Source organism: Colias eurytheme, chromosome 16, assembly GCF_061535395.1.
Source record: "Colias eurytheme isolate Ceu_HAF_F1 chromosome 16, ilColEury1 Martin Lab GWU primary, whole genome shotgun sequence".
Classification (NCBI taxonomy): Eukaryota; Metazoa; Arthropoda; class Insecta; order Lepidoptera; family Pieridae; genus Colias; species Colias eurytheme.
The window spans coordinates 5,222,458-5,241,101 of record NC_142995.1 but is presented as its reverse complement, the minus strand read 5'-3'; the positions used below and the strand labels follow the sequence as shown (position 1 = coordinate 5,241,101).

The 18,644-nt window shown below is 31.7% G+C and overlaps 2 protein-coding genes across 2 annotated transcripts; one reads left to right on the top strand and one right to left on the bottom strand.

The window, feature by feature from the left end:
• Positions 1-1,211: 1,211 nt before the first annotated feature.
• Positions 1,212-3,028, bottom strand: Rab19 (RAS oncogene family member Rab19). Its single transcript, XM_090110891.1, has 4 exons — positions 2,796-3,028; positions 2,638-2,722; positions 2,252-2,508; positions 1,212-1,535 (listed from the first exon to the last, which is right to left on the bottom strand). The coding sequence occupies exons 1-4, from the start codon at positions 3,003-3,005 to the stop codon at positions 1,437-1,439; spliced, it is 651 nt and encodes a 216-aa protein (XP_089967017.1). The 5' UTR covers positions 3,006-3,028; the 3' UTR covers positions 1,212-1,436.
• A 6,780-nt stretch (positions 3,029-9,808) lies between these two features.
• Positions 9,809-16,880, top strand: PIG-K (Phosphatidylinositol glycan anchor biosynthesis class K). The gene is made up of 7 exons (XM_090110883.1): positions 9,809-10,010; positions 10,082-10,360; positions 10,662-10,870; positions 15,207-15,324; positions 15,915-16,025; positions 16,311-16,489; positions 16,757-16,880. Exons 1-7 carry the CDS (start codon positions 9,930-9,932, stop codon positions 16,827-16,829), a joined length of 1,050 nt encoding a protein of 349 aa, XP_089967009.1. The 5' UTR covers positions 9,809-9,929; the 3' UTR covers positions 16,830-16,880.
• Positions 16,881-18,644: the final 1,764 nt, after the last annotated feature.

The window sequence follows — 18,644 nt, the reverse complement described above, 5'->3', positions numbered from 1 at the left end:
ATATCATAGAAATTGCCATATACAAAAAAATATGAATATTATAGCAGAAAATACTCCAACTACGAGCACCTGTAGTTACTATTTGTGACAATGCTTTCAAATAGGTTTGTGAAACAATGTCGAAATTTACTTCTCATAAAAAAAATTGCAACACTTTAGTTTTTATTGTTTTATGTATTTTATTTATGTAAGTATATAAAATTAATTTGAAAAAATTTACATTAGGATTTAAAATCCTCATACTGTTCATTATTAAATGACGTTTATTTAATTATTTCTAAATATACGCATTTTTCTGATAATCCTTATTAAAACATAAACTTTGAACTTTTTCGATTTTTTTTATGTGAAGTATATTTGGACATAGGTGATATTATAACTATAAAATTTACATCTCAAAGAGTGTGTTAAGTGTAATGGAATAATAAAGGTGCAGAGTAGGTATATGCAATAGCAAACAGCATATAAGTCTAATAAGGCAAGATCCAAAAATGGTCCTCATACAAAACTCATTTTCAACTGGGATATATTAAGCCGGCTACTCACCTACTTGCCGCAGGGACAATCTCGGTTGGAGCAATTTCACCTGTTCTCTAAATTGCCCCTCATAGAAATCTAAATAACAAGACACATAGAAGTGCTGTAATGTCATAATTCGTATGAAAACCGATGTCGCCAAAATCAACACATTCAAACCGAAAGCTAAACACTACACACAAGTAAACTATGCCTTTTATTGGACAGCTTGATTTTAGTGAAAACTAACTTATCTATTAAATTAAGCTTTTGAATATGTATCCTAACGCACGAATTTACGGTTTATTTTAGAATAACATCCCTAAGTATATGAGACTTTTTGCTCCAATACGAACAAACGTGATAATAAGAATGGTCGACTGTGTCATTCATTGTTATTTCGATTACTATGGTGACACTCGTAATACTTGTAAATATTCTATAATTTTAAGGAAAAACGGCATTATTTCTAAAAAAAAATATTTTCCGATGAAATATTATTCCTTTATAAGTATAATTACAACTTGTGGAAGAATATCCGCAATGGGAATTGCTGAAACACACCATGTATACACTCATACGTCTCCAGAGCAACTGAACAGTGACGAATGCACTGGTGATGTGCAAATCACCTGAGTGGCGACAAGGTCACGCACGCTTACGACTTCTAGTGTCTTGTTATTTAGATTTCTATGTTGCCCCTGCTTGCCTTATACACATCACAATTAAGGAGCCAATTAATGATGCTATTGCCCCTGCTGTAGGTATGTAGGTAGCTCACATAACACCTTATTTTTAAGTCAATATTGCTCCATGAACACAATTATTTGACTGATGAGGAATTTTTTAAGGGTTTTTATGAGCCAACTAACACAAACATAATTTGATCTAATGGGTTATTATCTACTTAATTTAGTGGACTAAGACCGGCAGGGCTGACACCTACTTACAGCATGGCTCTCTCCTAAAACGACGGCATCTGAATCTGCAGGCGGCCCTTCACTACTATCATGTTGCCGCTGAAAAAAAAATAACTTCACTGTGAAGATATAATTTTATGCTTCCATACATAAATATGTATATATATGTTTACATTTTTATTTATAACTAGCGGTCCGCCCCGGCTTTGCCCGTGGTACATATTTCGCAATAAAAAGTAGCCTATGTCCTTTCTCGGGTATCAAAATATCCCCATACCAAATTTCATCCAAATTGGTTCAGTAGTTTTGGCGTGATTGAGTAACAGACAGACAGACAGAGTTACTTTTGCATTTATAATATTAGTATGGATTATGAGAAAATATAAAATTTTTGTTAATGTCTATATTTTCATATTATCTGTTTGTTTAATAAGAGCTTGTAACTAAAACAATTGTTTAATAAATCATTATTAATAAAACAAATATTACTGGGATTGGTGAAATATCCTATAACCCACAAACAGCTTAATTTTATATTACACAGCTATATCACGTCATATGCTTATTATCAAAGCCAATAAATTAATAATATTTTTATCTAATACTTTTATAAATAAACATTGAGTCCCATCCTGTATATAAATTAAAGCTAGGTCTAATAATATAAAGGAAACCATATTTTGGTGCTACATCCAGCCTTGTATTATCTCTAAAATAGTTGATAATATAATATAGTCTCTATAATGTTGTCGTCATTTATTTGCAGCAACATTCCTATAATTATATTTGATTATTTTATCTCACAAACAAATTACCTTTAATTCAGTAGCTAGGCTCCGAAAGGTATCTTCAACATTGGTGTTGTCTTTAGCTGACGTTTCCATAACAAACATAATCTCAGGAACATATCGGCAGAAAGACTTAGGCTCTTCAATTTCTACCTCCCTCTGATCAGCTAGATCACATTTATTGCCTATTAATGCTACTATAACATTTGAAGATGTGTATCTCCTAACTTCCTCTATCCATTTCTTTAGTGATATAAATGATGTTCTCTTTGTAATGTCGTAAACTAGAAAATAGAAAATTACAGTTATGTTAGATCAATTTGAGTTGCTATAACATTTAACTGTTAGTTACATTATTACATAGAATCTCATGCAGTATTGAATCACAAATAGTGTGGGCGTTATAAACATACCTATAATAACTCCATTTGCAGACCGATAGTAACTTTGAGTAATTGTTCTAAATCGCTCTTGTCCAGCCGTATCCCAAATTTGGAGCTAAAACAATGAATAGTTGTATATGCAGACAAATTGTTTAACTTACTATTGAGCGTACTATAGTCTTTCTTACCTTGACCTTCTTCCCGTCTATTACCAAAGTTTTCATTGAGAAATCTACGCCTATCGTATTTCCGTGCCGTTCTATGAAATTTCCGGATTTTAACCGCTGCACTATACATGTTTTCCCGGTTCCACAGTCACCAATCAGAACAATTTTAAATAGATAGTCGAACTGCTCATCCGGTACACTCATTAAAGTATTTGGATTGCGACTGCTCATGATTTAAAATAAAATAAACTACAAAATTCTTCATTTAATCGCTTGACACCATCTTGACACTTTGACCACACTTTGACAGTTCTGCCATTCGAATTCCCATGCCTATTGACAGCTACCATAGCCAAAAGCACTCTAGACCCTTAGATTATACACCTATAGATGTAACCATGGCGTGGCCGCACTTGAAACAGAAATAGAATTTTGTGGTGTTGCCTAATAAGTTGGCAGTTCCCACATATTAGGTAAAAAATATTATGAATCTTACTTGATCGCGAACAGACTTTATAAATACCTGTAAGTACTTCGCAAACTAAAAATTCGGAATTTGCATATTTTAAATGCTAGCTTCAATAATGTAACTCTTATGTCGTAGTCGTACGAAATACTTTAATAAAACCTCCGTAAGGTAGGTAAGGAGAATTGTATGGACATCATTGACCACGTACTACGTACTAGAGAGGGCATCGCTTTTAAACTACATATTTGTAACACGAGTTAGAGTCAATCGTCTCGGACCATTTTTTTTTGTTACATTGATTGGTTTTAATTGATAATTTTATTCATATTTTTTTAATAAGTATTAAGAGGCAGAATATCTACAAAGTGTATGACTCACTAGCCGGCCCGCTTCGCCGCGCTTGTTGCACAGATTTTGTTCGTGGTGTCCTCTCTTTAATAATACTTCAATGATAGACATCTATCGACCGACACGACATAAAACACACACGACACGTTCAATGATGAAATAAAACCAGTCTATAACATAAACATATTGTTTATTATTTATTACTATATACATAATGAAATAAGTACAGCTTGGCAAAAAAGAGTAGAAAACCGGAAGTCACTACTGTCCTCTCGTTACCAACACTTTGAATGATTTATTTTTAATTTATTTTATTTTTATACAGTAATGAATCATCATCAAAATGAATGGAACAAATTTTTGAATATTTTGTTAGCAGCCAATTTTCTCGTCCAGTGGCATCCAGCCATTTCTTTTTATCAATATTGGATGGAAACCTGAAAAAAGAAGATTTTATTCGCATGTTACGAAAGTTTATCTTTATTGAGTAATAAGTTAAATAAACTACAATAAAGCCCTTAAATAAATGTAACTAAAATTAAAGTTTACGTACAGAAGAATTAATTTCCTCTCAATAAAAATATTATACTATTATACTACTAGCTTTTACCCGCGACTTCATCCGCGTGTTAATCCAGGTAATAAACTACTCATGTGCAAAATATCATTGAAATCCATCCAGACGTTATTGCGTGATTGAGTAACAAACAAACATCCAAACCCTCGAATTTATAATATAAGTAGGATGAGTACCTACCATGATAAGCAAACCCAACAATCATAATCTTTAATTATAATCATAATCTTTATTTTCTCTTCACAAAACAAGACCTCGAATCGTATGTATGTACTGACAATAAAGAAATATGATTTATTTGGGTAAATTAAAGTAGCCATTATGGCAACCCTGAACCGTTCATCGTTAATCGTTATTTTATTTTAAGATAGTGAAAACACGTATCACAACTCAATATTCTTGGCATCACATCACTGAATTCATCACAAAACATCATAATCGGTGATCATCTGGCGTTGTAATAACGAAAGAAATGATAATTTCGCCTACTTACGTGTGAAATGTTATTCCTTCAATTTTTCGCTCACTCCGGCTTTTACAACCCAAAACACTGCAACCCACCATCGCACGTACACTAAATATTCTGTATTATCCAATTTTTATACGCAATAAACACTGTAAATTCACACAATCACAGAAAAATCCAAAAGACGCCAAGTTTGTTTGTCACAATCTGTTCTTGCCAAACAATAAAACCGGCCATGTCGACAAAGACAAAAACTATATATTCTGTCCTGTTTCTTTGCATGGGTTTGACAATTAACGATCTCGCTCTTTCAAGGAAGGTCATTTTAGTGGTTACATCTATAGGTGTATAATCTAAGTCTAGACCTCAGAGGAATAAACCTATAGAGTTCTTATATTGAGACAGAACAAAATACATATTTTCTAATCTACTTACTCTTAGTCAATAACAGCATAAGTCAGATTGAGATAGCGATAGAGTATCTGCACTGTCTTCAAACGTAGCGCGCCGGCAGTCAGTTTGTTTTCCAACCAGCTGGTGGGCTCAGTGCGTCAAGTGTTTTTAACGAAATATTTAGAAAATATAAAGTGTATAGTGTTTCTTTTTATTTGTCAGTGTGCTAAAATGACTATTGTATGTTTAGCTACCGGCTATTACTAGTCGAATGGGAGTTTTGGATGAAAACAATGAAAAAATATCTTTCCATCGGTAAGTGATTTTCAGCAAATTGATAAATATTTATGTTCTAACCCTATTTGAAGGTTTTATCAAGCGCTTTTTTATAAGTTTATGTTGTAACTGTAACATTTACCCACTTTATGGGGTTGTGGAATACAAAAGAATTAAATAATTTATAAAAAATGTCACAATATTATCACGTTTGGCATTTTGTTTACCACCGTAGTGTTGTAACACATCTAGCGTATATTATCGATTTATGACAAAAAATCTATTTCATATTAACGTTGATTTATTTATTTTGTTTCTTATATCAGATTTATATGTAGTTGTTGTAGCAAATAATAGATGTAAATTTTCTACAGCAGGAAAATAAAAAATACCACGTGGTTGTTTTATTTGACTTATCTGTTTAGTTTGTTGTTTCTCTTTTAGATTATTAATAAATTCATTTTGTTTTAGATTTCCAGAGCTAAATAAAAAATGGGTATAAAACATGAGACGTGTAGATTGGACGCCGTCGAAATTTGCTAGATTGTGTTCACTGCATTTCGAGCCTGCGTGTTATCAAGATGGATACTCTAGAAGAATTGTGCAATCTTACGCCTACGTTTTTTTTTGTTCCTTTAGATAATAAATACATTTGTGTGTGAGTGAATTTTTATTTGGAAATTTTTTTACACATTTACTTTAAATGTGTAACTATGTGAAAATTAAACGGTTGATTAAAATGACAGTTCTCATAGATGAGAAACTACTATTGAAATACATACTTAATATACATGCGTTTTCAAAGAAAAACCCGCATAGTTCCCATTCCTGTGGGATTTACGGGATCAAAAGTAATTTTTCCAAATTTCATTGTAATCGGTTTAGTAGTATTCGCGTGAAAGAGTAACAAACATCCATCCTCACAAACTTTCGCTTTATTAGTAGGATGTAAGGAAAATGTTTTCTTTAAGACTGTCCTTTTATGAACTTGTTAAAATTCATGCTGACTGTGCCTTTCTCCTCACTCCTTTAACTTTATTGATCTTTATTTTAAATTAGTTACATTTCAAGTTTTAAAATTTATTTTAAAATATACTAGCTTTCCGCCCGCGTTTTTAAAGAAAATCCCGCACAGTTCCCGTTCACGTGGGATTTCCGGTATAAAACCTATCCTATGTGTGTATGTACAAAATTTCATTGTAATCGGTTCAGTAGTGAAAGAGAAAATTTTCCATTCTCGCATAATTTCGCATTTATTATATTCGTAGGATTAAACAAATAATGTATTCAACTGAAATTTATGATTAATTTTGTTTTTTTTTTATTATTTATTATTTCACGAAACCGTAAATGCAAAATGCATTCACGATTTTATCGATTGAAGCACATCCCATCACTATCACCTTCTATCTATCTAAATACGTACCTATAGTAAAAATGGTGCCATGACTATGTTTAAACGTAGCTTGTAGTCTATAGCTATCTCATTCTTTCATACGACGTTTTCTTTAGATAGAGAGAAACAAATATATGTAAATTGTATACGCTCGATACAAGTACTCTATAGGTTTATTGCTCTGAGCTCTAGACAATATTGACGAGTCGCACTGAATTAATATTGTAATAATAATCCCCGTTTTCCAATTACAGAGCATAACGCGACTCAGTGCCGCACAATGCCGAATTATGCTGATGCTTAATTGGAACGTGAAACGCACCAGCAGGTTGCGCTAAGTTCAGTGTTGAAAAAAAAAAAATTCATAGAGTTCGCAATAACCTCTTAGGGCGTATTCAGAAAGAAAGCTTGAAACTTATAAGCGCTTATAAGCGCTTATCGGCGCTTATAAGCGCTGGTAACCCGAGCAGGAAAATATATGAACATGCGCTTATAAGCGCTGATAGGCGCCGACAAGTTTGTTGAAACTTGTTGAAACTTGTCGGCGCCTATCAGCGCTTATAAGCGCATGTTCATATATTTTCCTGCTCGGGTTACCAGCGCTTATAAGCGCCGATAAGCGCTTATAAGCGCTTATAAGTTTCAAGCTTTCTTTCTGAATACGCCCATAAATGTGTAAATAAAGTGGTATACATAATAAATAATATGTAATTTGTTGAAAAATATTTACGGTTATTTTAAGTAATTTGGATTTTGATTATTTCATTAACATTTTTTTCAATGTTTGTACCTTCATCCAAACTTATATTTATTTTTTTTAACACAATTTGAATTAACTTTGATTATTTCGAAAAAACTACAATGAAACGAAAGCTTTAAATTTTTTTCCAACAATTAATAATTACTAACGATAAATTGATTGCACGCATCAATTCACGCGCATTACTTTTTCTAGTGCTCGATTGTGCGAAGCATTGCTGTAGTTGGAACATTCAACGTTAAGCATTTGTGTTCGTGTTCGTGTTCGTGTTCGTGTTCGTGTTCGTACCTACCTTTCCTACCCTTTCACACCTACTTACCAAGTTAGGTGTGAAAGGGATAAAAAAACATACAGGCGTCATTCAAGGTCATATTTTCTTGTTACAAGTTAATGTTCATACTGAAATCTCCAGTGTATTAGCTGATATAAGCTTCTTGGTTTAGAGTATAATATATTCTATCTATAGAGTGCGAATAACCAAGTGGGAACAGTAGGCACAGGTAGGAACAACACGACTCTTGATTTTTATTCATATCTAGGAATAAACATGGTGAAATGTGCAGTTATATCTTGCAAAAACGATACTAGAAAATACACAAAATTTAAATCCAGTATCACATTTCATCGGTAAGTCGATTGTTATACTTATTTTAAGAAAATAAATCTAGCATCGCGGGGGTGAAGGGAAGGTGGAAGGCGGACACGCGCAGGCTCGCTCGCGCGCCTCACTGCCGCCATTTTATCGTAGTGATGCGACCTGATCAACGCTGTACTCGATATAAAGTTTACTAGAAGAACTATATTTTTACAAATTATTTATTTAACTTTAAAATTAAAACTCTTTTAAAAATATAAATAAATTTTTAAATAAATTTGTGGTGTGTTTTGTATGATACACTTTCTAATATTATGAATGCGAATGTATTATAGTGTAAATGTAAAGTATGTAATTTTACGATGTATTTTCTGAACCGCTAAATTGATTTTGAAGATTTTGATAGTAGAATGGATAAATCATAAAATGAAATAAAAAAATTATTAATATTATTTATTATATTATCATTTAAAATTATTAATTATTTCTTATTTTTATTTAACATTTTTAAAACATTAATATTATTATTATTGTTTGATTTATTATTAAAGAAATAGCACTAAACCCGACCTTTTATTTTATTAACTTTATTATTTAAAAAGTACTCACGTTTATCTGATATTCCAATTAAACATATTTTTTTAAAGTACTTATAATTAATAGAAGAAATATTCAAATGGAGTAAACAAACTTAATTCAGTTGGTAAGCAAATTTAAAATTACATATTTATACTTTATTCATATATTTTTCCTTTAATAACTTATTGAACATTTAATTTACTTATGATACATATTTATTTACACAACTTATAGATAGTTCAATACGCAATTGATACCTACCCATCCCTATATTTTGTCCCACACACATCGATAAAGTATCTATAGCTCATCTGCCTACGATGCGCACTAAGCAATTTGTGCAATACACGCGCTCTATACTATTGTATTAATATAATATATACTCTAAGGGCGTATTCAGAAAGAAAGTTCCAACAAGTTTCAACAAACTTGTCGGCGCCGATCAGCGCTTATAAGCGCATGTTCATATATTTTCCTGCGCGGGTTACCAGCGCTTATAAGCGCCGATAAGCGCTTATAAGCGCTTATAAGTTTCAAGCTTTCTTTCTGAATACGCCCTAAGATTGTAATATTATTATATACTCTGTCCATTATATTATTTGCTTTTTGACAGCTACACGCCTATGAAGGATTGTATTGTCTATGTTAAAATGTCATACAAATAATTATCGTTCTTCATGGACAGGTCCCGCCCACTTAGTGATGTCTACACAGAATTATTCAATGATGGGTCGATAGATTATAATAATCGATAGAAATACTCTGTAAAATATATCCGATGCAGAAAAACTCTTCTATTATGTTATATAATTTAAACGTAAAGACAACCAAATTTTAAGATAGAAACCAATAAATAATAAAATATTAGTTTAGTTTAGTTTTAACATACAATGCATAGATATGTGGTCTTATTATTACATATCTTATTAGTACGTTTACGTTGTAATTATTATTTACGTACCTGATTCGATTTATGATAATATTTTTAATTTATAATTGAAATGGTATCACAATCGATAATCTTTTGAACATCACTTCTGGTATCACCCGTCGAGCTGTCAAAAAGCAATTCTTATAGTGGACAGACTATAAATACTCTAAGCTTCTTGGTTATTTCCAAGTTATTTATCTCTCTTTCTTTATCGAGTGTCAACTGTCTATAATAGTGTCAACTGTCAAAAATGTTAATTCTTCTTTTCTGTCAATGCGGTGTAAACACTCAATAAAATTAAAATCAATTAATTATTAAATAAAGCTAAGAATTACATTTAATAGATAAATGGAAAAGTGAACAAAATGAATATGTCGTCCAAGTCTATCGTGCATTGCTTGATAATATTAACTGTGACCATAATATCTACTAGTCAAGCGATAGAAGTACGTAAATTTTTATACGAAAATTGGATAGCTTTTCATAATCATATTCTTAAATTAAATTGTTGTTTTAGATTCCAGAACAGTTCCAGAAGTCGAACCACACAAATAATTGGGCTGTTTTAGTAGATACATCACGGTTTTGGTTTAATTACCGGCACGTAGCCAATGTGCTGTCCATATATCGCAGTGTTAAGAGATTAGGAATTCCAGATAGCCAGATTATACTAATGATTTCGGATGATATGGCTTGCAATCCAAGGAATCCACGGCCAGCCACAATTTTTAATAATGCTCATGAACAAATTAATGTTTATGGTGATGATGTTGAAGTAGATTATCGAGGATATGAGGTAATATCGTATTTTGTAGTTTACAATTAACATAAGTACCTTGTTAAAGCATTTGATCTTGTAGGAACCTTGTCAGGTAGAAATATATTTATAGTTGACAAATGACAATAGAGCACCTTTTTGAATCAAGTACTATGATATTTTTGTTGCACATAAATATTTGCAACAGATTAGATTTGAAGCCCAATTCAACACTTTTACCTTTCCATAAAGATGCCTCAGAATTTTATTTAATTTGCTTTAAAATTCTATTAAGAAATACATTAAATCTGATACTTGAAAAACAAACAATATTTTACAGGTTTCAGTTGAGAACTTTGTCCGCTTGCTGACAGGAAGAGTTCCACCTGACACACCAAGGTCTAAAAGACTGCTAACAGATGAAGGCAGTAATATTCTCATTTATTTAACTGGTCATGGAGGTGATGGCTTTTTGAAGTTTCAAGACTCGGAGGAAATAACCAGTCAGGAATTGGCTGATGCGCTTGAACAAATGTGGCAGAAAAGAAGGTAATAGGAATTGTAAATTAATCTTTAATTATTTTATCACCAAGCATTTGAAAGTGAAAGTACTCAGTGTAGTACTGCAATTTTAAATCATAAAAATTGGGAGAGAATTTGTATTAATTATTTTCAATTAAAACTTTTTAATGTAAAATAAAATAGGTTGTTAAAAATACCATGATAAATCCAGTCATATGTAAAATGAATGCCATACATATGTTGTTGTATGTGTTGTATGTTGACGACACTAAAATCCCTTTCAGTCAGTCTGTTAAAAACCTAGGTGTCCATATAGATTCTACACTTTCCTGGCATGAGCACATGAAACATGTTAGTAAAAAGTTATTTGCGGCATACCACTCCCTTAAGCGATTACGAAACTTTCTTCCGATTCCGACCAAAATTTTGTTAGCGCAATCACTCCTTCTTCCCATCCTCGACTACGCTGATGTCAGTTTCTGTGACCTAACTGGAATCCAGCTTGACAAGCTTGAGCGATTTCAGAACTTGTGCATCCGTTTTATCTTTGGATTGCGCAAGTTTGACCACGTCTCCGCTTATCGTCACAGGCTGAAATGGCTGCCTATCAGATATCGCCGGGATGCTCATGTGCTGCATCTATTGTTTGGAATTTTATTCGATCCCAGAACCCCGCCCTATTTAAAAAATAATTTTGAATACGCTCGTAATCATGGGTTGAATTTGAGATCGAACGATACTTGCCTCCTTAATGTACCTATACATAAAACAAAATTTGTTAACACCTCATTCACTGTCAAAGCTATTAGACTATGGAATCAATTACCAATAGCCATACGCAAAGCTAGATCCATTGATGTTTTCAAAAACATGCTCTTTGATTACCACATGTCCTTAATTAAGTGATGACTTTATATATTCTTTCTCTTATCTGTATTTATTTATTTTATTATCTATTATTTTCTTTATTGTTGTAAATTATGTATTATTTATATTCCTACTTTCTTAGTATTACTATATTACTATTATATCTGTGGTGTTTGGTATATACCTCGTAAGTGCAAAAATGGCCATTTTTTGTTTTCTGGCCATCTATACTGATAAAAACGTCCTCTTTCGTTTGGTCTATGTCACATAAGCCTACTGATAGTAGAAATACCTTAAATAGGTTGTATCAAAACCCCTTAAGTACAAAAAAAATATTTTTATTTGATACAAATATATTAATATAACTTAACATAGACTTGTAAAACGAATACTCAATCAACGAACGGCCATTTACAACGTAAGAGCACTTAACATAATTAGATCAAACTTGAATAATTATTATCATCACTTAACTTATTTGTACCAAATCAAATAAAATTATTTGTGAACTTAACAGGTCTTCTCCCTACTTAAGAGCGAGCGCGCACGAGCAACTTTGTCTCCGCAACTATTTTGTCTCTCCACCCATGGGCTAGTATGAAAGTGCGCGCACGTGGCGACGCAACTCCCCATATTGATGGGAGAGACAAAATAGTTGCGGAGACAAAGTTGCTCGTGCGCGCTAGCTCTAAATATAACGTTATTTGGCACATAATTTAAATCTTCAGACATTAGGTCTGAAGCCTATTGTCTATAAAGAAACATGCATATGTGATGCAAGATCTCTTAGACTTAGTGTGTTCAGAAACGTTTACCAATCTTTAAATCGATTTAAAGATTGGTAAACGTTTAAAAATCCAAGTAACGATACCTACATGCATAAGGTTTGATTCTTTGTCCCTTCAAATTCATTCTTTCGTGTCAGATTAGAATAGATTTAGAAAAATCGGAGCATAAGGCAACATTTCACTATGAAACTAAAAGATAAAAGCTGTTTGTTTACAGATTCCAAATTTAACTGCATCTGTAGCCTTTTATAAAAGAAACTTTGGACTTTTAATTTAAAAATCCGCAAAGTTACTACTAAACGAACATTCCATTATGTTATGTATTAAGGAATAGCTCAAAGAGGTGCGGATGAAATCGCATCGTGCTTATGGCATTTTATTAACGGTTTAGCAGAAGAAGTAGAGTAAGCTTATTTTATATTCAGTGTTGTTCAGGTCAAAAACGGTATAATATCTTGCCTGTTAAGCAGATATTGAAAGATTCATTCAAAAAAGAAACAGCACGTAGATTTTAAATACTGTTTGAGTGAAAATGAAGAGTTTCTGTATTTCTGGTTTAAGAGAACTGAGAAAAGAGAGAAGTCTCCGAAGTGGCTTTGCCATTGGCCTCTAATGAGCCTATTAATATCAATGCTCTGAAATTCAAAGATCTCTTAGATCTCCTGCCAATAAGTGATCCAATTTATGATGATTATTTCAAATCATTGTCTCATGGTCCGACTAGAAACAATCTTATGACTTTCAGTGACAGTGATGACGACTATGAATGAATGTTGTAGTGGTACGTTGTACAAATAAATTTTATTTGACTTGATCCAGCTCGTAACTATTTGCAGGGTAAGGGCATCTTCTCACAAGGAGAAGGCATGAGCAGTAATCACCACGCTTGCTCACTGCTGGTTGGTGATTTCAAACCAAAATCCCGGTTGCCATCACGATGTTTTCCTGTTATTAGAAATGATGATGTTTTCTTGTTATAGAAGATGTATCTCTGGTTATTAGAGAATCTACTTATGCATCCGAAAAAGACACATTGGTACATGTCGGTTGATGGGATCGATCCCGCAGCATCTAGCACGGCAGGCAAGCGAACTACCGTGACTTCTGAACCACAGACACACACACACACACTACTTTTAGGATTTTACTTTGTAGAGAGAGTATCAGAGAATTGCATATTGCACGCAAATCACAATATTTCCTGGCTTTTTTATGACGAATAGGAATGTGATTTGCCACAAATAAGTACTTATTTGTGGCAAATCACACTCCTATTCGTTTTTGTTTTTATATATGGTTAAATCTATTTGTATGGAAGACGTTTCCCCATAATATTTGTTTTTTAATGTCTGTTTATGTCTTCGTCGAAAAAAAAAATGAAAAATCCTTTCAATTAAGGTAACAAGATAAAAAGTAAAACAACTAAAACCCAACTACGACAAAAAACGACGCTGAAAAAGTATAAAACAAAAGTTAAATTGATGAACTAATAAAGAAGCTATGAACGAAAAGATGTGAATTATATGCAATCAGCCCATGAATACAGGTAAAGTCACAAGGAAATGCTAGTAATATATATATATATTCAAAATGTGCAAGTAAAAAGCTTTCAAATGATACCAAACACGGCATATTTATCTTAACTTTATTTTTTTACTCTGTATGTTTTGTCCGCTAGAGGGCGCCACATTAGATTTTGTGAAGCCCCATATAGCCTATAACCAGCGGACAATTAAGACGCTTCTAATGATATGCCATTTGTCGAATTCTGATAAGTAGTTTAGAAGTTACGAGGGAACAGATGAACATACATACATACATACATACATACATACATACATACATACATACATATATACATACATACATACATACATACATACATAGCCTGTCAAAATCATAACCCTCCTTTTGCTTTGCCGTAGTCGGGTAAAAATAGGAATAAATACTAATTAAGAGTACAAATAAATATGCTCTAATCCACTTAAGTACACACGTTTTAGACATTTTCACATCATTTTCACATTTTTTTCTTTTGGTACAAACATGTTAAGTAACAATTACTCTTGAACTAGAACATTTTTTTTTTTTTTTTGTAAGTGTTCAAAACTTGAACATAATAGACATTTAAATATCATAAATTTGTTTTACTCAAGAGTTTATTCCGATCTGTAGCAACAGGGTAGCAACCGTGAAAACTTTCAAACGCTCATACTCAAAAATCACCATTTTGCACTTAAGTGGTACGTACCAAATACCACAGATATATATTGCTTTGGTATGCACCACCTACTTGTATTCTTTCTTTGTTACTGTTTTCCTTGGTTGGGTTACCTGGAAGAGATGGCTTTGTAGCCATAAGGTCGCCTATTGTGCAATTTGATGTATATTTTACTTAATGTTATTTCATTATTTTGGTGTGTACAATAAAGCTTTCATTCATTCATTCATTCATTCATTCATTCATTCACATATTATTATATTTTATCTGACCAATCATTTAAAATAAAAAGATGTGTGGCACTCAGGGAATGCCGCGGTAAAGCTATTGCATAGCATGCCTTCAAGCCACACCTCCGCGTCTGTCGGAATGGGGAGCGTGAGGTTTTATCATTACGGAATTTCTCGGTCCCCGCGCTCAAGGCCCGCGATAGAAGCTATGCAATAGCTTTATAACACCATGTTGATTTATTTTGTCTTATTTCCAGATACAATGAAATATTTTTCATAATAGACACATGTCAGGCGTCTTCAATGTATGAGAAGTTTTATTCACCAAACATTTTAGCTACTGCTAGCAGTCTGGTGGGAGAAGATTCACTTTCTGTAAGTTATTTATTTCTAACTATACCATATTCAAACTCAAACTCAAACATTTATTTATTCAATTAGACTTCTTCGAGAAGCACTTTTGAAACGTCAATACATATTTTTTACATTTACCACCGATTCGGAAAGCAGTATCTATGGAGAAGAACCGGCAAGAAACTCCATAGTTGGTCTTTTAAATCATATCAGTATTACAATTTAATTTTACAAAATATGTAACTGTATATTATCATAATATGCCAGAGAACTGTCCTGTGGTATTAACCCATTGAGCCCCGAACGGCCAGATCCGACCGCGACACAATAGATTTTCTATTGTGTCTGTGATTCCAGGGCCTGATGGATTAAAAGGAGAATAAGAATTATTTGTTTTTAAGTCTGTAACTCCATCCTGATTTCCAATAAAGACAATCCGGCTATCTATCACATGAAACTAATAAATAAGAAAAATTTTATATTAATTGTATTTAAAATAAGTATTTTATTAGAGTAAAAACTTACAATATACAATATCGATATATAAATTAATATGTATAGTATTAATTTTAATTATCTAGATTCGTTAATAATTAAAAAAATGTTTTCAGCATCATGTGGACTCTGCAATCGGAGTGTACATTATTGACAGATACACATATTATGTGCTAGAGTTTTTAGAAAATGTCCATCCAAATAGTAAGAAAACTATGTCTGAATTTGTGAGTATAATCTTTATTGTTATAGATTGATAGCTATAACACTTTATTGCCTACAATATAATGTCCTATACTTTTACGAACATAATTAATTCAATCCATTTTATATTTTCAATTATATCTTTCTCATGACATCAAATGATTGAATTTTACGAATTTTCGTCAAATGTAAAAAAAAATCTGTAAGCATCAATTGATTCACTTCTATTATTTCACAATGGTGACTTTTATATTTATTGTAATTGCTTACAAAATTAATTATTTTCAACTATATTTAAATTGTTTCAGTTGGCAGTATGTCCAAAACATGCTTGTATATCTACAGTAGGAGTACGTCGAGATTTGTTCAAACGTGACCCCAGTAAAGTGCCTATAACTGACTTCTTTGGCTCTGTAAGACCTGTGATAATCACTACAGAGCCTATTAATATTATTGATATACCAAAGAGGAAAAAAGTTAAGACTGAGTAAGTGTTTAACCTTCTTGCTTATGTTCGTAGTTTATGTTGAATGCTTTATAAAAAGTTAATCATTTCTTCCTTAGAGAGTTTATAGACTGTAGCTTCTCTTGCTTCATAAATATTTGTTTAAAGGTAAATCTGACAAATGAGATATGCATTACATCGAAAAAATTCATAAGCAAATTAAATTTCAACTGAAAAGTACATTTTTTTCTTGTTTGAGCTTCAAGAACTAAATTATTCGATTATGGCTAATGTTTCTTCTTTTGACAGGAACATAACATCGCGCGAGAAAAGGGCATATCTACCTCAATTTCCAATGCATTTAGTTTCTCAAAATACATAGCATACTATTAATCATAATATACTGTTACCAAATAAAATATTTAACAAATAATTTCTGACGTTTTATTTCAAGAATCACACCCTTAATTATTTTGTTATACATGCTTATACAATTTTATTGTTACTGTGAATAATGTTCTATCTTTAATAAGTAGGTACCTGTTATACATATTTTATTGTAAAAAATCAGGGACTCTTGTGTAAAATTATCTATTATTCAGGTTTAAATGTTGTGAAAATTATATTTGTAAATGTAGGCTCTTAGGCTGACACTAATTTTCTTTTTAATTACCATTCATAATTCCTGCAATTAAGTCTGCAATATACATCTATAGATAAAGAAATAATGTGGTATGGGTAAATAAAACAAACATTCCATTATATAATTATTTATTTCTCTATTATACTAAGAATAAAATTTCTTTAAGAACAACATAACACAACCGACCCTTCCTAAACGGGATACATAATTAATTAGCAACAAGTACACGGCACTACATCTCATTCTGATATGAGATCAATTTCTAAGAGACTATAGCACCATTCCAGTTACGTTCATAGGCCATATCTTTTGGTCTATTCCTTCCATTGTCTACAACTACGGAAATCTCATTTTAATCTATACATAAGCAGTTTTCTTAGTGACTAAATTTAAATTTTCATGGATACTCATACTTTTAGATATCATTGGATAATAAAAAAACGACAAAACTCGATATCCACAGACAAACATAGACCGCAATTCGTTGCTACATTACAATTTAACATTGTTCACTCCTAGCAAAATAAATCGAGCAAATTAATCACAAACTTTGATTCCCAATATTAAGCATTATTAATAAAATTAATATGGGCTCTAAATGTCGAGCTTAATTTAAAAATATAGGAAGTTTATCATAACAGCTTATGTTTTTAAAGATAATTATTATTTAGTTGTTCTCGGTGGCCTTTTAAAAGAATGATTTAATCTTAAACTATTAATATATAAAATGAAAAAATCCATAAAAGGCAGAATTGATCAATAATTTTAAACTACAATATATACAAGTAATTTTTCTTAAAACATCAACACTATAATAAATGTAACATAAAAATAAATATTAATTCAACATTAAATCATAATATTAATTTGGTCTAACTATGCATTTACAAAATTTACAATCGTAAATTGAAACAAGACTTAGGTATGACTTTACACAACATAAATAACATCAACAACTAGTAAGGTTAGCACGAACTATGGGCAAGTACCTTTTTTTAACGTATTTCTTGCAAAAGGTAACATGGAATTGTAGTGTAAGAAGAATATAATAAATACCTTTATTTTGTAGATAACACGTCTTACAATAATTTTATAATAAGAAATCTAATTTTACTATCTACTGAAACTTTGTGCGTTAGCTATGGGTAATAAATTAAATTAACAAAATTAGAGGCGGTATAAAAATATACTGATATATTAACTTTATGCAGCTTTTATGATCGTTATATACGTACTTTATATAGATAAATAATATTATATACAATAATGTTCATAACTTTAAGTAAGTTCAAATAGCTCTATCGGTGTGATCATATTTTATAAGGGTTAATGAAGTGGTTCAACATCCGAAATATTTTCTACAACATTTTTAACCTCACATTATGTAGGTTTTTAACTTACCCTGCATTTTGCATGTAATGTGTAATTTAGATACTAATGCACTTACTAAACCAGCTAAAGTGATGCTAGTTCAGGCAATAGAAGGATTGAGATTATAAACATTTTTAAATCTTCTATAGGTAGGTACATTTTTTACAACGTAACAATCAGAAA